General features: G+C 54.9%; 1 protein-coding gene across 3 annotated transcripts in view; it reads left to right on the top strand.

Moving 5' to 3' along the window:
- The window catches only part of Ds (dachsous cadherin-related 1), a 145,675-nt gene extending 125,982 nt beyond the window's left edge, over positions 1-19,693 (top strand). For all 3 annotated transcript variants that reach the window (XM_076910494.1, XM_076910497.1, XM_076910495.1), the window contains exons 6-17: positions 1,501-1,909; positions 3,875-4,153; positions 4,554-4,777; positions 5,008-5,674; positions 5,768-6,118; positions 8,332-8,658; positions 8,764-9,250; positions 11,570-12,515; positions 12,609-12,894; positions 14,773-15,069; positions 16,833-17,289; positions 17,363-19,693. In XM_076910494.1, the coding sequence (XP_076766609.1) occupies positions 1,501-1,909; positions 3,875-4,153; positions 4,554-4,777; positions 5,008-5,674; positions 5,768-6,118; positions 8,332-8,658; positions 8,764-9,250; positions 11,570-12,515; positions 12,609-12,894; positions 14,773-15,069; positions 16,833-17,289; positions 17,363-19,691 (7,059 nt within the window). In that variant the 3' untranslated portion in view covers positions 19,692-19,693. The remainder of the gene's footprint in view (positions 1-1,500; positions 1,910-3,874; positions 4,154-4,553; positions 4,778-5,007; positions 5,675-5,767; positions 6,119-8,331; positions 8,659-8,763; positions 9,251-11,569; positions 12,516-12,608; positions 12,895-14,772; positions 15,070-16,832; positions 17,290-17,362) is intronic.
- Positions 19,694-22,406: the final 2,713 nt, after the last annotated feature.

Raw genomic sequence — 22,406 nt, 5'->3', positions numbered from 1 at the left:
ATAGGCTTAACAGGAACGCAGGCACCGCGCGCGCAGCTGTTCGTTTTACGAGCGTACCACGTCTGAGAGGGCTATTCATCGTGGTTAAACCGTGGCCATTACCCCTCGATCGGTCAGAGCGAAATTCGTCCGTCGAAGAGAAGCGGAAATCTGGAGAGAGAGTCGTCGTCGTCGTCGTCGTCGTCGACGACGAATGTCGCGCGTCGCGCACGAGAAACACGTTCGTCATCCGAGCGACGAACAACGATTCCGCGGCGGTAGCCACCACCGGTGGACGTAATCCCGAATACAAGGATACACCGATGACGAATGGCCGGGAGATCGTTGCCGCGAGATAGGCCCGTTAAATGACGTCACATTTTTAATACAGCGGATACAGGAGGGTACGATAGAACGGGGACGAGAGACCACCTTCTCTTCTTCTCCTCCTCTCCCTCTCGTCTTTCCTTGTTCGTTCGCCACTCGATCTTTCGTTCCATCTTTCTCCGCCGGTATATACACGCGTATATATCGGTGGTATCTATCGGCGAAACAGATCTGTGGGCTGTCGGTGGTATCCGGACAATATCTTGGCTGCAACCGGCCGCGGGAGAAGGAGGGAAAGAATCGTGGATACCGGCGATGGAAGAGTAACCTGGCTACAGTGAGCGTAACCCTTCACCCGCCGCGAACTAATAACGTACAGTTAGACACATTACTGGCTGCTCCCACGTCAGGTTCTCCTTCTAATGGTGCCCGCGATCTCTGGCACCCCCCCTCGGCCTCATCGACCATCCTAGCCGTGCCGCCCCGCCGTTTCCTTCTTCTTCTTCTTCTTCTTCTACTTCAACTTCTTCTTCATCTTCTTCTTCTTCTTCTTCTTCTTCTTCCTCCTCCTATGCTTCTTCTTCTTCGTCCCGGCAAAGACGAAGACCGATCGTTTCTATCCCTCGTCCTCGTCCGACCGGCATTCGGGCACGTCGCCTTTTCTCCCTCGGTTCTGCCATCCATCATTGCCCGTGCGCCAGCTTCGTGCACGGGATACAAACTTATATACCCTCGATCCTACGCTTCTCCTCCTCCTTCTTCTCCTCCTCTACCTCTTATTCCTCCACGAGCTCCGTAATTCATGATCCTCCCGCGCTGGAAAACATCGACCGGTTCGAACGCATTTAGGGTTCGCGGGTCTTTGGGTACGTTTAATTAATACGGAACGACCGGATCGACTGGTCTTGTCTTGTCTCCTCGCCGCCTCTTTCTCTTTCCGTCGCAACGCTTTTTCATCGATCTCTCTGCCCGGTTTTTTCCTTTTCTCTCTCTCTCTGCGCTGTGCCGTTTCGGTCTCCTCGTCGAGAAACGTTTACATCGCAGAAATTCAGATTTCCCCGCTGGATCTCGGCCCGTTTCGCGGAGCGCACGGCCGAGAAAGTATCGTAATTGTCCTACTTGTTTTTCTGCGGCACCGGGTATATCGGTGTACCTAAAAACAGGCTCGTAAAACAACTTGTTTCTGTCCGACAGATCCTTCAGGTGACCGCGGTGGACCTTGATACGGGGAACAACGCGAGGCTGAGTTACCGTCTCCAAGGATCGACCGCGTTCCGAATCAGCCCCAACACCGGCTGGATCTACCTCGCGCAGATGCTCGATCGCGAGACCCTAGATCGGCACGCGCTCACAGTGTTGGCGACCGACAACGGTTCCCCGGCGGCGACCGCGAGCGCTTCCGTGCTGGTCACGGTGCTCGACGACAACGACAACGATCCCCGATTCGAGAAGGACTTTTACGGGTTCGAGTTGCTGGAGAATCTGCCGTCGGGTACGCTGGTCGGATCCGTGAGCGCCTCCGATCCAGATCTCGGGAAGAACGCCCTGCTCAGGTACGCGGTGGTCCAGGCCAACAGCAGTTTCGCGGTGGACTCTGACACAGGTAACTTTCTCTCTCTCTCTCTTCTCACGCTTTTCCATTATTCTTTTTCTGTTTGCCGAGCGTTTCATCGAGTGTTTACGAACACCGTGCGACCGCGACGTGTCGGCTCGAGGAGCCAACCGAGCGGGAAAAATATTGGCGAATCCTCTTTACCGATAATCGAACGGCGAGTCGCGGAAGCTGCCCCCTAGCTCTTCACCGGATGGCAGGAGCGGAGGAAAGCGGGGAGGAAAGAAAGAAAGAAACGGTTAATGAAATCGGCTCCCAGGATGCGCACAAAAGCTCCGTCGTTCGTTCCGGCGGACGCGCGCGTCTCGACACCGCCGCGGCGCGAGCACCCGGAGATTTATAGCGGTCCCGAGAGGAATAAAAAGAACGGGGAGCCGCGTAAATTTATTTTTGATACGAATGCCTTTAATTGGAGGAGCATAGAACGCGAACATCGGCCAGTATACGGACAGTGGCGGGCGATTATTTCGTTTTTGTAACATCTCCCCCCTGCTTCGTGGATATCAAAGTATAATCCCGTAAGAGCGGTGCTTTCACCTTGCCGGCGTGTAACGAATCACCAGAAAGGGGGCCCGGGTGAGAGAGCACGCACGCTGCCTCCTCTCGTATGCTACGCGCATACGCGCTTTGATTGGCATGCGACACGAGAGTATTTGTGTACACGCTGGTTCGAGACCAGGCCCGGTCTTCCTCTCTCTGGTATCCAGCGAGAAGTCTCGCCGCTCTCGCGCTGTGGGCTGCCTGTTTGCAGAGAGAGAGAGAGAGAGAGAGAGAGAGAGAGAGAGGTGGGACTGCTGACTCCTCGAGTCATCCCCGATGCGCGTACCTTCCTCGCCGCGGCGAAATAAAAATAACACCAACACTCGGCTGTCGGAAGTATCAGCCGTCCAATCCGCGTACACCTCCGTTCGTGCCGGTTCGGTACAATTTCTATCGATCGGTAGCACACCGCGAGCGGAACTCGGCCAGGTAAGACGCGTGTACGCGATCGAACGCTACCCCGGGTTTCCGAGAAACGAGTCGGCTCGAGCAGCTTTCCTAATAACGCAGCCGACGACGAGACGCGCGCAGCATGGATTTCCAAATATTGGAAGAGAACACCGCGGGTAGAGAAACGGAGCCGGTTCCAGGAGGGGACCAGCAGGAAGAAGTCCGTCGCGCGGTCCCACGGTTAACACGAGAAACGCATTAGCACGCGTCCTACGATATACTTCTTATTGTTCCGCGATGGTATCCCTCGATGCCGGCGCGTTTGCATGTTCCTCGTCGATCGTTTGTCTTCCCGGCGACGAGCACGGCCACGTCGACGGTCGCGCCGCGCGGCCCGCCGCTGGTAGACGAGAGGAGCGGACTAGGTACGTCGAGAATTCGTGGAGGCACGCGGGTGCCTCGTGTCCCACCGAAACACCGAACTCGCCTCTCCTTGGTCCCAGCGTACGAATTATTATCCCGATCCCCTTCCAGATCTCGGAATAGTTCTGCCCGGTCTCGGCTAGGCGCTTGCTTAATTACCCATTAATGCGCCGCGCCGACCGGTCCACGAGACACCGCTCGACTTCTTCTTCTTCTTCTTCTTCTCCCTTCCACTCTCTCTCTCTCTCTCCCTCGTGGCCTTCGTGGTAAGCACTTCTCCGCGAGTTTTGCGCAACGCCGTATGCACCGCGAGATACGTAATTACAGCGACGCTGGATGCGCGAGAGAAACGATTATAATATGGGAGAGGAGGATCGGGGTGGAAACACGATTCCCGGTGTCGAGACTCCGCGGAGGAATTCGATCGTACCGACACCGATTATCCAATTAACCGTTCTCCGGCCAGGGAAATTGATAAGGTCGATCTCGATTCGCGATACCGCGGGGAGAACGTTTGCAGGGAGCCACCCTTTCTTATTCCGCGCGGACGTTTTCCACCTTTCCGCGTATGCAGTTACGGTAATCGGTTCGATTTACTTCCAGGTGAGATCACCACCAGAGAGCCGCTCGATCGTGAGAAAAAAGGCGTGCACGAGCTGGTGCTCGAGGCACGGGACCAAGGGACGCCGTCTAGGGCGGCCAGGGTGCCTCTGAAGGTGACCGTGTTGGACGTGAACGACAACTCGCCCGAAATCGTGGATCCTCAGGGGGACGTGGTCAGCGTCAGGGAGGAGCAACCGCCGGGAACGGAAGTGGCGAGGGTCAGGGCGTTGGACACCGACCTTGGCGAGAACGCGTCCGTAACGTACGCGATCCTGAAAGGTAACGCGCGCGCGCGCGCACGCACGCCGCGGCACGCTCGAAATGATAAGTGGGGAAAAATTAGTTAGCCAGTTATCGAAAGAATTATGTACGGTTTTAAATACGGAGCGGAACGGTTCTGTTTAAACGTACCACCGATTGATTTTCTTCTACCTTTTTCCTACTTCGTTTTTACCTTTTACCTTTTGTTCTCCTCGAGTCGAAACTCGTTCGCGAGAGCCGTTCCATCCCTTTTGCCAGCCGGATACATGGTTAACGAGTTCGAATAGCCGTATTATTACTATTTCCTTAATGGTGTCTTAACACGTTATTCGTTCCCATTGGTGGTGGGATCACGCGAGTTTTTAACCGTGTCGATTATACCGTGCGCCGCTCACGGGGCCAACCTTGATCTCCGCAGACCGAGACTCGGACGGTTACAACGTTTTCACGATTGACCCGATCACGGGCATGATCAGGACGAAGGCGGTTCTCGACCACGAGGAACGGAACGTGTACCGGGTGTCCGTAAAGGCGACGGACGCCGGGCGACCACCCCGTCACAGCATACGCGCGTTAAGAGTCGAGGTACTAGCGCTCGCGGATAACCGGCCGACCTTCACCAGCAGCAGCCTTACCTTTAACGTGAGTATCGTCGACCTCGACGCCAGCAGCATCACCACCACCGCGTTCGCTGGTCGATTCGCTGGCGACGAGGATTTTCCCGCAACGATTTACGATCCGCAACCCCTTCCGAGCGGGATCGGAACGCGCTCGCCCGCTCGAGGGCGTCCGCCGCTCGTTTACCGAGGTGTGGCAAAAAGTTAATCGCGATCGACGGGACGAATCTTAAGCAGCTGCGACGATTTGTTCAGGTGCGCGAGGACGCGAGCATCGGACAGGCGGTGGGCTCGGTGTCGGGCGCTGGCCCAGCCGGTCGCGTGGCCTTCACCCTCGACTCGTTGACGCCGATCAGCGAGTTTCCGGCGTTCGACGTCGACCGTAGCTCCGGCCAGCTGGTAGTCGCCCACTCCCTCGACCGGGAGAACGTCAGCGAGTATCATCTGGAGATCCGCGCGCTGGACACCACCTCGATCGGCAACCCTCAGAGCATCGCGGTCTCGGTGAAGATCGTGATCGAGGACGCGAACGACAACCCGCCCCGCTGGCCGCAAGATCCGATAACGGTACGCGTCTCCGAGAGGGCACCGATCGGCTCGACGGTCTACAATTTGACGGCGACCGATTTGGACAGCGGTTTGAACGGCGATCTTCGATACGGTCTGGTGGCCGAGTTTCCATCGAAGGGCAGCTTCGCGGTCGACTCGCTGACCGGGGCGCTCACTTTGGCCAGGCCGCTCGACAGGGAGGACAGGGCGGAGTACACGTTGATCCTGAAGGCGTCGGATCGGGCCCCGCCGGGCGAGCAGCTCGCCTCGACCGTCACCGCGAGGATCGTCGTGCTCGATCAGAACGACAACGACCCGGTTTTCGTCGCACCGGAATCCACCAAAGTAGCGGTCACGCCGGATCTCCTCCCAGGTTGGTCGAGCTTGATCGAATTTTAAACGCGTACGCGATTCGATCGCTCCCGCTGCCTATACGTACTTTATCGGAAATTGTGATCGTTTCCAGGGGCGAAACTCGTCAGAGTGGTCGCGGTGGATAAAGACGCCGGTGACAATGGCCGTGTATCGTACGTGATCACGTCGTCGAACGAGGAGGCGAGATTCTCGGTCGGCTACGAGTCCGGCATAGTGAGTCTCGAGAGGCCGATGGTCAGGTCGCAGGAGCTCGAGATTACGGCGAACGATCACGGTTCCCCGCCGCGAAAGTCCACTCTCAGGTTGACGCTGATGCTGGCTTCCGGACAGACGAACGGACCACCGCGGCTGTTGCTCGCCAACCCCGTCGCCAAGATTTCGGAGGACCTGCAGATCGGGGCGCCGGTCTTAAACGTCGCCGGGCCTATAATCGCCGATCAGGGTAAGTCCTTCAAACGGTCGTCCGGACCGGGATTCCATTTTATTCCCTGTTAACCGCGAGAGATAAGCCTCTACAACGGATTTACAACCGGTCACCGTTTATTGATAAATATCCCTCGATGCCCGTATATCACTCGCCAAAGATTCTAGATGCAGATAACAGCCGCGTTACATTCGGTAAACGCTCGCGAGGATAATGCGGAGGGACAAAGCCGAACCGGTGCTCGCTGGGAACTTATCGATCTCCACCGCGTGCACGCACACACACACACACACACACACAGGGACGACGACGATCGCGCTACTGTTCTCCGACGAGGACGTACAGGAAGAAGGGTACCAAAAATGGGGTTCCCGCGGCTACCCTTTTAGGCGTTCCGCTCGCGTTCTTATTGTTTCGACGGTGCGTCCACGCATAAAGTGCCACGGAACAGGAGGGGCTGTCAATTTACCGCGTGTTCTACGACGAGACACTGAAATTACGCGCTACCATCTGCTCCTCTCTACCCTCGGCCAACCGTGCCGCATCCGTGACATTTTTCATTCGATGCCAACAGAGGAAACTACGATTATTAATTCGATTTCGTTGGATATCACCCGTTTGTGCCATTCTCCCCAATTGCGTGCCACCTACACCGATTACGATCTCTCTCTCTCTCTCTCTCTTTCTCTCTCGAAGCGAATATAATCGCTTAGGTTGGCGAATACCCGCCGCGGTTAATAGGAAAGCCCTGCTATGAAAATACCTCGAATAATTGCCTTGAATCTGGCCGGTACAGGGCATTATAGTAAATTCAGCAAAATGACTCGCGGTCCGGTTCCTTCACCGGATCGACACCGCGTTCCATCCGCGTGTAAGGTCTGCGAAATACCCCCCCCCCCCCCCCCCCCTCTCTCCCTCCCTGTCTCTGTCCCTTTAGAACGTTACCTGGTTGTCGTCGCGCCGGTCTAAAAAAGTTTCTCGAAGAATTCCGCGAACGAGAAAATTCCATCGTCTCGGGTACCCTCGCCGTTTTCTCCGCTAGCACGATAACGATAAACGATCGCCTCTCCTTTGCGATTGTCCGAGTCCGATCGAAAGTGATTTAGTACGCGGACGGGGAGGAAGGGTGGTGGTCTTCCGCGTCGATCGGTGGGGCTGGTCGCGGCGTAAGGTAGACGGGACAGGTTGCGAACACGATGATTACTAAAAGCGCGGGCAGAAACTCGGATGTTCTCGGTCCCGGTAGCAAAGCGTTCTGCACAGCAGCGACAACGCGGTATATCGCTCGTTTCGCGCTTATCTAGACCGACGCCCGTGTATCGGACGAGCGCATTAGCGCGCCCCGCAGAAACGGCAAAGGGCTCCGCGTCCCTACGCGATGTACCCCGAAGGACGAGGCTAGGGGTCCGGAACCGCATCGCATCGCATCGCATCGCATCGCGTCGCGTCGCGTCGTATCGCATCGAAAAGGGAGAGAGAGAGAGAGAGAGGGTCGAAACAATGGCCGCGTATATCATCGTGCCGCCAGCCTGCCGCGGTACGCATAGGCAAATCACCGGTTCCAACCAACACCGACGACACCCTCGTACACGCGGCACGAGCGTGTGCGTGTCGCCACCGTAACTACCGTTCCGCCGCGTCTACTAACCAGCCCAGCCAGCCGATCGGCTGGAACGCGAAAGAAAATCGCGTCGCTTTGTTTCCCCTTGGCGTTCCCCTCTTGGCGTTCCGTGGAATTTCAGGATCGAACTCGTTCTCCGGGCACCGGGAAAATGTCATTTCTCGATCAAGGGTAGCAGCAGCAGCAGCAGCCGCTCGCTCGACTCCTTTATTTTTTTGTTTTTGTTTCACCACCCGATCCTGTTCCGAATCGAAAGAACAAAGCCATTTCGCGAATCGAATCTCGATCGGCAGGTATATATATCGACGAATTTACGCCGCGCAACGTGTTGATCTTCGAGCGAGGGACGCGATGGTTCTCGCTTTTTAAAGCGAACGTGTTTATGTATGCAAACTGAGCCATAACTTTGGATTTTCGGGGTGGACGCGACAGGATAATGATCTCGCGACGATATCGAGTCCTCGGTCGCGTGGTTTCTAACTTGGCGCGACGGCGCTCGCCGTGCGCGCGAGTCCTCGCAAAAAAAGAACAGTTTCATTTCATTTTATTTTCCATCGCGTCGAATATGCGCCAATGAATATATTACTAAGATCCAGCCGCGATTATGCAGGTAACGTCAGCTTCAGTATACCGAGCAACCTGGCTCTAGACAAATTCTCCATTACGCCGAACGGTCTGGTCACGTTGCGAGGATCCCTGAACCGGGAGGAGAGGTCCCGCTACTCCGTCCCGATTTTAGCGAGGTCCAGCAAGCTGTTGGACATCAGCACGCTCGAGGTTCTAGTCATGGATGAAAACGACAACAGCCCCGAATTCCGGCCTGGCTCGTGTTACACGCTGGCCGTCCCGGAGAACCAGGAAACCTCGGTGATTCACACAATCGCTGCGGCTGATCTCGACGAGGGGAAAAACGGGGAAATTTATTACAGTATCGTAGGTGAGTGAGAATTTCAAATTCCACCGAGCACACGCCCCTCCCCCTCGAACTTACTTACTTACTTACTTTCTTTCTTTCTTCCTCTCGTGACCTCGACGCGTTCAGGTGGGAACATCGGCGCAAAGTTCATCCTGGACCCCATGTCCGGAATGCTGTCGATGTCGAATCTCGATCGGGAAACGGTCTCCAAGTACGTGCTGACCGTTTCGGCGAAGGACAAAGGTCGACCCAGCCTGGAGGCCCGATGCAACTTGACCGTGATCGTGCTGGACGTGAACGACAACGCTCCCGCCTTCGTTCAGAACCAGTACACCGAGTCGAGGCCGCGGAACACCGTCTCGAACGGCGAGTATCCCGGTTTCGGCCAGCCCCACGGCTTCCCGTACGCGTCCTCCAATTATCCGTCCAACTATCATCCGAACAAATACGTCGCGACCATCTCCGAGGACGTGGCGGCGGACTCGAGCGTGATGTCCGTCAGAGCGACGGATCCCGATCAAGGTGTGAACGGAAAGATCACGTACGCCATCGCCGAGGAGACCAGCTGGCTGTTCAGAGTTGACAACCTGACGGGCGTCGTTACCACGGCTGGGTGAGTGCTCCAACCTTATTTTCCTCGTCGCCGGCTACGGAGGATTTTCTCACCGGATTCGTCCGTTACCATCCACCTCCTCTTCGTCGGTTACGCCGGCAAACTAATTTCATTCCGGCGTTAATTACCGCGCGACCTTTATTGCGCGACCGATTAGGATCGCCGGTGGGATATTACGCGGGTACCACGGCGTCGTAAAACGAGAAGTAGGCGCGGACGAGGAGGAGGCAGGCAAAAAGACGGTGGCGAAGGGTCTAGGAACGTCGTAAAATTATAAAATCACCCGATGCGCCTCGCGAACGATGCACTGTAGCCGATTAGTTGATTCTATATGCATAACCCGTCAGCACGTATCAACGTGTTCTTCCTTCTCCCCACCTCGCGTCGCTTTTCTTCCCGGTGTCCCTACGAGGTTGCGCGCATGTCCAATAACCTTCGCGTCCCGTGACGTCGTTCGAGTCCCACTCGGTCCGTGGCTTCCGTCCCGTCAAGGTCGAACCCTCCTAATTAATTTACAACCGATTCCTACCTTACTCGTTTCGATATTCTCCGGGGAGGAACGAAGGGAACAGCGAAGGAGGGGACCAAGGATACCAAGGAGAAGAAGAAGAAGAAGAAGAAGAAGAAGAAAAGTAGGCAGATCTATACGGTGAGAAGGGTGTCGGTAGCCAGGAGAAGGAGGAGGAGGAGAAAGCGCGGTGGAACGCAGTTTTGCCGCGCGACAGCCGTGTGTCATTTCACCAGGACACCACGTGGCATTTCAATGCATTATTTCAGCCGGCAAAAAGCCAGATATGCAAAACCAGATCCCGGTCGGGGCACTCGTTCGCGATCTTCGTTCCACGCGCGTGTCCCTCTCCGTTGTTCGTTAGCAGCTTCAGGTGGTAGCAAGGTAACCGCGTGGTTGCTTGCGTCGCGTTGTCGCTGCGTTATTGTTGCTATCGAGGCGTTATCCCCTTGCTCGTTCCCAGGACCACCCGGAAGATACGGGCCGATCGGCGGATCTCGCCAGATCGAGTCGATAACTAACCGCGACGCTGGCGACGATTCGATATCGATAACGTCGCGATTGCTCGGATCATAACGGTACGACTCCCCCGTAGGAACACGCTACCCGCGACATCGGCTCGAAGCCACGTCTCTCGGCGACGCGACGTGTAAAGTAAAAATGGCCGAGCACCGTCCGATCGGCAGATAGTCCCCGAGCAGCGAGCCGGCACCGCTCCGTTAAATCGTAAATAACCGTGTCGATTTTGCTCGCTACCGGCGCCCGCCGGCTGATTATTATTCCACGCTCGTTAAAGGTTATTACGCGCGCGTACCTACGACCGGGAAACGTATCGAGGGGGGGCCATTGGCGCACGCGAGACACCAGGCAAGACGTTATCGGCGAGGGCCGCGAATTCGCGTGGTTCGCGTGACTTTTCGAAGCGGCTAATAGAGACAAAGTCCATCGACACGATAAATTACCACCATCGACTCGCGTTATCGCTCCTATCTGAAACGGTAGAATGCCCGGGGAGAAAAAAGCGCCGCCCGTCAATTGAATGTTACTCGTTAGACGCTGGTCGATTTGCACGGAAACAAATTATGCGTTCGAGCCGCCGCGGCTGGCGAAAAATTAGCCGCGATAGGTATATAATTAGATTAGAATTAGTCGACGCGATAAAGGGGTCGCATACGTAGTTAACCGAGCGGATAGCTGCGGTTAACACAGTCGGCGGCGGTGGCTGGTTAAAGGGTAAACGCGGATGGCTGGGAGAAGAGGGGTAGCGCCGGAGAGCCTAAGTCGATATAGCGATTTCTCGAGGCGTATAGCTCACGGCGACGGGGACGTTAAATTCGCTCGATGGTAACGGCGAAAAAGCAGCGAACCTCCAGCGGCTTTCGTGCGATTTAAAACACGAAACCGCGGCCAGCGAGCCGCCGCCGTGGAGGATCCGCAGAGTTATGGTAATGGCGGACATGGATTACACAAGATCGCTGTGCGCGATTAAAGCTTCCGTCACACAAACAAGCTACTCGCCGTCGCGGTACCCGCTCGGTACAGCCGCTACCTTCCGCCACCTTCCGCCTTAAATCCGGCCCGTTCGCCCGACTCGAACAATCGTCTATTGACCGGTAAATCAGAATCAAAGATGCGTCCGATGCGCGTGTAAACGAGCTCCCCGTAATGTATGCCGACCTTTTCAACTCCGTGCCGCCTAACGATCGCGCGCGCGCGCGCGCGCGTTACCATTCTCCCTTCCCATCCCTACCGTTTCGCTTCGATAATTATTGCGCTCGACTGACCCTCTCGATTTTCTCTCCCGCCTTCAGTCCCCTGGATCGGGAACGGCAGAGCTCGTACAGCTTCGTCGTGGTGGCCACGGACAGCGGCAAGTACGACGCCAAGAGCACCACCATCCCCGTCGAGATACGCGTGAACGACGTGAACGACAACGCACCGGTTTTCGAGGAGTACCCGTTCCGCGCCCGCGTCTCGATCGGCACGCAACCGGAGAAGAACATACTCCGCGTGGTGGCCACCGATCTCGACGAGGGCCACAACGGCGAGATCGTCTACTCGTTTCTGCACGAGCAAGAGAAGCCGAAATTCAGGATACACCCGAGCACAGGCGCGGTCACCGCGGCCTTGTCCCTGTCCCAGGACAACGGCAAGACGTATCATCTGGAGGTGTTGGCCAGGGACAAGGGTAACCCGCCAAAGAGCACTCGAGGGCTGATCGAGCTGCAGGTCGGGGATCTCGCCGATCTGGCGCCGGCGCTGAAGTTTCAAAACGACTCGTACGAGGTTGTGATCCAGGAGAATTCGGGGACCGGTACCGAGGTGATCCAGGTCTCGGCTGTTCGATCCGACGGCAGGAGACAGCACGTCTCCTATTCCCTTGGCTCGGGCAATGACTTCGGCACGTTCGCCATCGACGAGGACACTGGCTTGCTGCGTGTCAACGACCCCTCCAGACTGGACGCGGAACTGTGGACCGACATGAGGGTGAAACCTCCGGGTGAGCAGGCCGACGATAGTCGAACGAATTCGTGGGGAAGGTCCTTGGAAGGGCAGCAGTCGAAGGAGGAACCGCGAGAAAGCTCGAGGCACGTGCTTACCGTGGCTGCCAGGACCAGTGGCCCGGATCCTTTGGAGGCGTACGCGAGGGTCGTGGTCAAGGTGTCCGACGTTAACGACAATCCGCCGGTGTTCACGCAGACGCAGTACTCGGCGACGGTTCTCGAGGGTAACGTTAAAGGGGACTTCGTCGTCAAGGTAGAGTATATATAGCTTCGATACTTTTTGATCGTCGATGAAGGGACGAGGGGTTGTTCTCGATGATTCGCAATTGGTCTCGTTTCGTTGTAGCTTTCAGCCAGCGACGCGGACCAAGGGATGAACAGCAGGATCTTGTACCACATCGTCGACGGGAATCCGGACAACGCGTTCACCATAAGCCCGCCGTACAGCGGCATAGTTCGTACGAACATAGTTCTCGACCGCGAGATTCGAGAGAAGTATAGACTGACGATAATCGCGACGGACCAGGGAAATCCTCAGCTAACCGGAACAGCGGCCCTCAGCGTCCGCGTGATCGACATCAACGACAATCAGCCCACCTTTCCAGAGCACAGCATCATCTCCGTTTCCGAAGGTAAGCTTCCTGTCGGTTGTAACATAAATCTCAGGGACGGGAGTAAGGGAGCGGATCGCAGGAGTAATGGCGCGGGCAGTTAAACGGTGGAATATAGGATGTCATCGAGTCTTAGAAACGGAACGGCCGAGTTAATTGCACCGCTCGCGAGGTTCAATTACGATACGTTTGTTCTTCTCGGCGTGTACACTCCCGGCGAAGGTTAATCGATGATTATTAACCCGCGCTGCGCTCGAACCCGCTATCGTGCGCGAACAAATTACGAGCAAACGCAAACGCGTGTACGCCTCCTTAATTTCAATGCGCTGTGTCGCTCGTAATTAGCCCTTTCACGAGCGGCCCGGCGCTCGGTAACGACCTTGTTCTTTTAACCTAATTGTCTAATAAATTCGAATGACCGGGGCTTTCTTCGGGAAAGAGAGATTAAATCTGCGGATTCGCGTCGAACGTTAAATAATTTACGGCTCGAGAGGAGCCTCGGTTCTCCCGAAATCCAATCGATTCCGGGGTGAATAAGTTGCGAGGAATATCGACGGTCGCGCGTCCTCGGGTAGAAAAAGACGTTCCCGCCGGCGGGAATAGCGAAGCGGGGGAGAAAAGTGAGAACCAGCGGAGAGAAAGGGTGAACGCGAGTAGCCGAGGTGGGAGTGCGCGCGCGCGCTACGCACCAAGTATAAAGTTAAGTGGCAAAGGATTTATGCCGGCATTAAAGTCCAACTGTACGGAACAATCTGCATAACTTAGCCGAGGCTACGAAAGCCCGTTCGAACGGTTCGCGGTCTCTCTCCGGGTCTTTGTTCTTCCGCCGTGGTTTCGTATCGTTCCCCATTGACAGATACGATTCAATGGAGGAGAGAGAGAGCCAGACCGGGTACGACCTTGGGCTTGACGCGTAAGCGCCGGGGTAAAAAATGTTGCCGCGTGTGGCCCGGTATGATTATCGGTTGCTCGATAGTCGACGCCTTCGGGGGCTTTTCTAAAGGGCAGCGCTCGTACGCGCGCCCCCTCCCCTGTCCTAAGGAGGATTTAATCGACAGCATCGATCGAATCGACTCCGAAACTGGCACTGACACGAGAGATCGAAACAATGGTAGACCACCGGACGAGCGCATTTTCCGTACAAGGAGCAGACCGTGGACGTCGCGCGCTCCTATTTACGCAGCCGATCCGCGGGACCTCCGGTAATCAGAATTACCCGCGATATAACTTACTTAAAGGATCGCCAGCGGGGCTGGACGTGAATTTATTAATTCCAAGCGGTTTCCTCGGAATAACCGGATTAGAGAGGCAGGGATACCGCGGCGCGACCCGATAAAGAGATCGTCGTGGAGCAGTACCGGTGGCCGCGCGTACAGGATGGAACGGAACGGCATAGGAACCGAACCACCTGTTCGTTCAGGGTCGCGGCCGCTCTCGAAACCGACTTTACACGACTTTAACGATCACCCGTGAAATTTACGAGCGGACATCGCGCCGCGTGCCAGCTAGGTCCCCGACCACCGCGTTTCGCCCGCGTCGCGTCAACCCTCGATGATTCTCGCATCCGCCGGGGACGCGCGCACCGACGGATCCCCTCGCCTCGGAGGCTGGTTTTCAATATCCGACCATCGCGCACGGGAGATAACTCTCTCGTAATTTGCCGGCTACGCGGCCTCTGGTTAGCACGAGCGAGATAAAGGCAGCCGATAGCTGGTGGATTCAATGCATTTTAAACACGGCTACCTCGAAGTGTCTTTAACTTCGCGGATGGGTACACGCGTGTATCGCGAATGATCGTCCGGCTGTGACAAAGCGGGCTCTGGCCCGTAGGATAAAGAGAGCAACGCGGCGCCATTCGTCGTCGGTAACGTATAGGTGTCTCTGGCATTTTTCTCGCAGGTACCACAGTTGGCACGGTACTGACGAGCATCACGGCGAACGACGTGGACAGCTCGCCGGCGTTGACCTATCGATTCGGTAACGTGACCAGTCCGGGACCGTTCAGCATCGATAGGTACGGCGGCAAGGTCGTTCTTCGAAGACGTCTGGACGCGGAGACGCGGTCGGAATACAGCTTGCAAGTGATCGCCAGCGATGGGATCCACGAGGCGATGACGGACCTGGTGGTTCGCGTCACGGATCTGAACGACAACGCTCCGCGGTTCCAGCAATCGGCGTACATCGCCACGCTGCCTGGTAAGTGATCCCGATCGATGGTCTATCGAAAGATACGAGGGGATAAAGGGGATAGAGAGAGAGAGAGTGAGAGAGAGGCGAGGAAAGAAAGGAGGGACGGTGGCCCGGAGCAAGTCCCTCGGCGCGAAATAAACGCGAGTTTAAAAACTGGTTTTTAGTAGACACGCGTTGTCCTGTTGCCCGTGTTCCAAACTCGAATTGACACTGCGCCAAGATAAAGCGGGGGAACGAGAGGTAAAGAGCGCGCCCCGGAGGGAGCAGGAGAAGGAGAGGTGGAGTGAACGTCGAAAGGGGCGAAAAGGACGAAAAGGAAAAGGAGGACGGGCGGGTTGGGAGAGGATCGATGAAAAGCTAGCTGCTCGAACGGCGAATGGAGCGGGGGAAAGGGGAAAGGGAAAGGGAAAGGGAAAGAGAAAGAGAAAGAGAAAGGGCCGTGGAGAGCGACAGGGGAGCGGAAGAGGGAGTAAGAAGGAGAAGAGGAGAATTGCGAACGCCTCGCACATAAATAAACGCGAGGACACCGTTTGCGAGGCAGCCGAAAAGCCGCCTTCCCTGCAACCGCCAGCCGAGATCGCCGGCTTCGAAGACTCTCGAAACTTATTAAAAATACATAGGCCCGCGCCTAATGGTGCATTTGGGTGGGCGGTAGAGGGGTGTCAGGGGAGGCTGGATTGGCAGAAGGTGGACGTGGAAAGAGTCGAAAGGGGGGAGCTCCCACGGCGATTGCTTCGCGAATTTGCATCTCTTTCTTTTCGTCTGTTCCGAGGGACCGCGTAGATTCGTCGTGAATAAGGTGGGAGACTTGGTCGTCGTCCTGTTCCTCGTATTTGTTAATCGACGAGAGGGAAACCCTTTCTCAATTTCTTGGCGCGTAAGCTCGGCGATAAGCGAACAAGGAAGAGGAGATTATCAAAATCGTATTAAACCGTCCGAGATAGACAGGACGTATTCCGGGAAGAACGGGGTGGCGGGTAGGTGGACAGGGGGTGGGGATTAACGAAGCGAAGGGAGTAATAAGAATCGGTCCCAGTGCAGGGCTTGGTGGATGCGAAACACGCATACTACACGGTCATACGCACCTCGCAATAATTATAGAGTACCTGTCACTTCTCGGTTAAGATCCCCTTCGTTCCTCCCCGAGGTCGTCCTACCTCCTCACCTCGGACATCCCCAAAGGGCTATGCGCGTTCCCCGAGTTTTATTTCAGCCTCTCCTCCCCGCCTCTCTTTTCCGGCCGTCTCGGTTCCTCCCGTTTCTCCCTCTTTGTCTTCCCTCCTCGCTTTAGGTCCGCGCTTGGCACATTAATGCCGAGTTACTCGACGATTTGAAACGCATCGAAATGATTTTTGTAGCCGCGCGAGTTGGCTCCGTCCTGCGCTGGCCCCACGGCCCGGCCGAGCGATTTATATAACTGGTTATTATTTCATACTTCCGTTCAGCCCGATGTCAGGACGGCTTATCCTCCTCCTTTACCGAGAAAAGAAAGAACCGTTGGTGGTGGCAGTGGTGCTGCTCGAGGACGTACCACCGACAAAAAGAGGCAGAGGGTACTTGACCTCGCGCCCATGATCCCTCGATCTTTGTCCAGGGCCCTTCTTCTCGAGCACGCTCTCTCGCTTGTTACGAACACCGCCAATCGATTCTTAACACTCCGTATAACGAGAGTTCTATCGGCTCGAATTATTTCTCTTCTCTTCTCTTCTCTTCTTTCCTCCCCTTTTCCTTTCTTTTCTTTTCTTTTCACTTCTTATTTCGTTACGCAGAGGGACAAGGCGAGCTGCAGGAGGTTCTGACGGTGAACGCGACCGACGACGACCTCACGGAGGACAACAGCCGTGTGCGATACTATCTGCTGAAAGCTACCAAAGGTTTCGCGGTGCATCCCGTAACCGGTGTTCTGACGGTTAATCGTACCGCGATACCAAGACCTTTGCCCAAAGAGGTGGAGTTGGCCATTGTTGCCGAAGATTACGGCAAACCACCGGCGTCGGCCATATGCTCGGTCGTGGTACGATTGAGCAGCCTGAAGAGCACCTTGCCCGGTAAAGAGTACAAGATCACGGTGAAAGAGAACGCGTTGAAGGGGACCACTCTGATGAGATTGTCCGACGTCGACCTTTTGGACGGCGCGATCGTGGCCGGCGATGACAGCGGGACGTTCGAAGTCTCCAGGGGCAAATTGATTCTTTCCAAGCCGCTCGACAGGGAAACCAAGGACAAGTAAGCACGAACGCGATCCGCTAACGCGAGTTACCGGTTGGTACTAACCGACACACCCTTCCCACGTTTTCAGGTACGTTCTACGACTGGGCTCGAAGAACGAGAACATGACAACGGGATCGTTGGTGGGAGACGAGCCTGTCACGGTGATCCTCACGGTGGAAGACGTGAACGACAACTACCCCCGTTTCATCGAGGATCTGCATCAGGTATCGATCAAAGAGAACGCGGCGCGTGGTACCACCGTGGCGAACTTGCGCGCCAAGGACGACGACCTTCCGGGAAGCGTGGCCGCCAGTTTGGTGTACGAGATCACTTCCGGTAACGACGGCGGCCTATTTCGCGTGGAGAAGACCACCGGCGCCGTGCTGGTGAACGCGACGTTGGACTGCGACCTCGAACCGGACATTCACAACCTCGTGGTGATGGCGTGCGACAGCGATCCGGTCGCACCGCTCTGCGCGTTGACGAGGCTTCGCATTCACCTGGAGGACGTGAACGACAACTCGCCGAAATTCCCCGTCTCGGAGTATCTGGAGTTCGTCGGCGAGAACGAGCCGATCGGGACGACCGTCTTCTCCGCTCGAGCCTCCGACTTGGATCGCGGCATCTTCGGATCGTTGAACTACTCGATCGTGTCCGCCGCGGCGAGCGGGTTCTCCGACATCGACGACAGCTGGAAACTGTTCGCGGTGGACGGGAAGTCCGGCACGGTGACCACCCGTGCCGTGTTCGACTACGAGCTGCGAAACAGATACGCGTTCACGTTGCGCGCGACCGACACCGGCGGTCGAACCGCGGCTGTCAGAGTCAGGGTAGAGATCGAGTCCAGGGACGAGTTCTACCCGCAGTTCACCGAGAGGATGTACAGGTTCGGCATTAAGAGCGGCGCTCAGGTGCTTCCTGGGACTGTGATCGGCCACGTGACGGCCACGGATCGCGACAAAGGTCCGGACGGTCGCGTGGTGTACCAGCTGACCTCGCAGCATCCCTACTTCAAATTGAATCGTACGACGGGCGCGCTGATCGTGAAGCAAAAGTTGGTGCACATCGACATGGACGTGGAGGAGTCGTCGAGGTTGGTGGTCAGCGCCAGTTCCGGCAGGCAGGGCTCCCTGTCGAACATGACGGTGGTGGAGATCACGTTGACGGACGAGAACGACGTGAACGGTGCTAGGGGCGCGACGGCTCTGGCGACTCCGAACGACACTGGTTCCAACATGGCAGTGGCAGCGACCGGAGGATTGGCCGACTGGGCGTTGGGCTTGCTGATCGCCTTGCTGCTCCTGGTGGTCGCGTTCGGCGCGGTATTCCTCTATCTTCATCTACGTAATCGAAGACACAAGAAACCCGGCGCGAAACCAGGGCTGAACGGGGAGAGCAACGCGACCGCGTCCAACAGCTACGTGGACCCGAGCGCGTTCGACACGATCCCGATTCGAAGCGTAGCCGGAGTCGGCACAGCAGGGAACGGGGGTTCAGGAAATGGTAACGGCGGAGGTGGTGCCGCGTCCTGCCAATTCGCACCCCCGAAGTACGACGAGATACCACCGTACGGTACTTCCGGCCAATCCGGGCAGCAGCAGGCCACTTCCGAATTGTCCGGCAGCGATCAGTCCGGATCGTCCGGTAGAGGCTCGGCCGAGGACGACGGGGAGGACGAGGAGATTCGAATGATCAACGAGGGTCAACAAACGGGAGACTCTGCGAGCGATCTGTCGGTCCACAACACGCAGGAATATCTAGCCAGGCTAGGTATCGTCGATCCTCCGGCTGGTACCCCGAGGAGACCACCCGAGGCACTGCCGCTCGACAGCTTGCACCTGTTCGAGGACGAGGCCGCCACCGAGGCGGACATCGCGACCTTAATTTATGGGAAAATCGGTGAATCCGGGAGACCGATGTCGGGCCTGGAGGTGCCAGGTGGTCCGTCCATGAACGGTTCTTTAAGCTCGATCGTGCACAGCGAGGAGGAGCTCACGGGTTCGTACAATTGGGACTATCTGCTCGATTGGGGACCCCACTATCAACCCCTCGCGCACGTGTTCAGCGAGATCGCAAGGCTGAAGGACGACGCTGCCAGCGTTCAAAGCGGAAACTCGGGTAGCAGCGGCAAGACCAAGTCTGTACATAAAGCTCCGCCCCCGCCGTTGCTCACTTCCGTCGCTCCTAGATCGTTGGCCGCCCCCGCGTTGGCAAGGGGCATCCTTCCGAGGTCTCCGATCAGTCACGACGCTTCCACTTTCCCGTCGGCGGCTCTGAGTCCGAGCTTCTCCCCGTCCCTCTCCCCTCTCGCCACCAGAAGTCCCAGCATCAGCCCTTTGGTCCCACCTGCCACGCAAAGATCCAGTCAAAGCGCCAACAGAGGTATACCGGTTACCGACGCCGAACTGAGGATCTAGAGGTGTACGCACGTGTAAATCGTGCTCGTATCGATGCTTCGGGAAATCGTGGATAACGTGGATAACGACGATTCGAAAGGGTGGTAGGCGCGCAGACTCGACTCCCTAGCGCGATTCCATCGCAACGCAACGTGTAAAAAATAGAGACTCTAAGTTGACTGACCTTCGACGAGACTTCTCGAAGGTGCCAAGGTGCAAATTTTTTTTTTATATTCCCCTCGTGATAGACAAACGCCTCTTTTACGCGTCTTAGCCGCATCGAATCGAAACGAACGTTTGTAGATAATCTCGTTTTCTCGTACGCACGTAACAATCCTAATGCATATAGAACGTAACGAAAATTACGAACCGCGGAAAAGAGGCGATTGCGCGATATTTCTCTAAGACGATATTATTTTGTTTTATTTTTTTTTTTCCTCATTTTTTGTACGATACGACTGTTACTTGCCGTGTCGATCGTCGGTCGATCGATAGTTGAAACAAATACTCGAGCGTTTTGTAAATAGGAGCGGCCCGGTGAATGGGCGAAGTAGCCGCTAAGCGATCGTGTAAATAATAATTCTTACGAAGTATTCTTACGAAGGGACGAAGAGAAACAACGCGATGGCGCTTTATAATCAAAAAGGAATAGACTGCCGTAATTCGATGTTCCGGCCATGCCCGTTGAAACGCGCGGATGTACAGTGACACAATTTCGTTTAGAGACGTTTCGTTTGTTTCCTACGTGCATGGCGATGAAAACGCTGGTCGAAAAAATGCTCGTCGACACGAACGAGCCGATCGTTCCGACGAGTACGACGAACGAGACAAACCTTTAACTTCTCTAACTTTACTTTTACTTCGCGCTCGTCTTCCGTGTGAAATCTCGATGTAACGAAAGACTACATTTCAGCCAGGTACATACGCATAAATATTAGGACATAGATATATCATATTTTGTATAAAAAGAAACTCTTTGTACAAAAACTCTCCTGTGAGCCAACAAGGATTCGCTTCACGGTGAATCTTAAATAAATGAATTTTTTAGGAAATCGTCGGTTCTTTTTTTATTTTTTTTTCGACAGCGTCCGGATACGACAAGGAAACAGGAGGGGTCATCGTTCGAAGGAAAGAAGAAGAAGAAGAAGGCAACGCGCAGTCTTGTATAAACCTGCATCTTGTTATATAACACGTTGAGCCTTACAAGTATATATTCACATGTAGTCTTTGTTGAAGTATTTTGATAAACTCTTTCTCTATTCTTCCGTTCAGGTTGGTTTGCTAGACTACAAATAAAGCGCCTTCCTGTTCGCTCGCTGTTGGAACGGAAATTAATTAGGAGAACGTGGCAGAAAACATCAGTGGTACTGTGTAACGATCAACCGAAACCGCGATAATTTGGAAAGCTAGAAAGCAAAATCGTTTAACGGGAACAGCGACGGGGGCCGCTGAAATTATTCGAAACCTCTGATTGGAACCGTGTATGTTTGACAAGCGACAAACAACTAACTACGAAGCACTATTTATCCAGTTAATTTGTACATTTAAACAGTTCTCTACGAGAGAACGCGTATCGACCTACGTTTCTAGTGCCTAAAATTAGTGAACCCTTTGCGGAATTCCCCTATAACGATATACATACATAGTAATTCAAATGGCGTGTCCAGTCTTGAAAGTGCTCGTTCTCGAGCGCTACGTAATTCTTTTCTTTGTTCGTACGTGTTTTTCTGTCTTTTTTTCTTGGATACTTTTTTCTGTTTTTTTTTCTTTTTCTTTTTCTTTTTTTTTTTTGGTTTGCTGGTTCGTTCGTTCGTGGGAGGGGGGGATTTAGGGACGGGGTACGGTGTTACAAAGTCGACAACTGCGTCTTGAGATATAAATTAGCCTAAAGGTTAATCGAAAACACAGAGGCAGAGTTATAGATACGGTACCTTGATCAGATATCTCGGTTCTAAACAGACGTGACGTCGACAGAGATGTCTGTGCACCGATCAGCTACGTTTGTCAATGGTCCAAAAAGTGAAATTCGGTACGATAGAAGCTACAGGAACCTACGCTTTCCTCTCGAAACGTTCGCCTACGATCTGGTAGTGTTCAACGACGTGTTATATCTATCAATGTTAACCGATGACTCGATTAGACGTTTCGGTAATTACTATTACGTCTCGTGTTAATCAATTCGTATATCACAACGTTTCTAAACGCTACGGAAAACGTGGCATAAAACCTTTACGAAGGTGTATACTCGTTCACGGTGAAAATCTGACGTGGCTGGGACCCCCATGGTTCTCAGCGTCGCAAAGTGATCGTAGCGCCGCGCAACCCTTCGCTCATCGTCTGACAAAATCAGGAATGAGGTACCACGCGAGTAATTAAAATTGTATCGCAAAAATTCTTTTGATTGACTCGTAAAATTCGCACTGTACAAAGGAGTTTTGTGGCAGTAGAACGATCGGTTACGAAAAATTATTTACCGGACAATGAGCGAACGCTGGCCTACATTTTAGCTGGTTGGTGAACGCAAAATGGCTTCCTCTACTTTCGGTCGGCCGTTCGCGCGCCGCGTTTAAAATAAGGCACCACCTTCGACACTGTCCACGCGATTCGTTCGATCGACCCCGAGAGTGCGAGATCGAATCGGTCGGTGAGCCACTAGAAAAGCTTCGAAATCGTTTCGTTATCGTTATTGCTATGCGGTCATAGCACTGGAACGGTGGTAATCGCGTAGCGCACCCG

The sequence above is a fragment of the Xylocopa sonorina genome, chromosome 2 (genome assembly GCF_050948175.1).
Source record: "Xylocopa sonorina isolate GNS202 chromosome 2, iyXylSono1_principal, whole genome shotgun sequence".
NCBI classification, from domain to species: Eukaryota; Metazoa; Arthropoda; class Insecta; order Hymenoptera; family Apidae; genus Xylocopa; species Xylocopa sonorina.
Note: the sequence above shows the minus strand (reverse complement) of the source record. Positions and strands in the feature narration are given on the sequence as shown.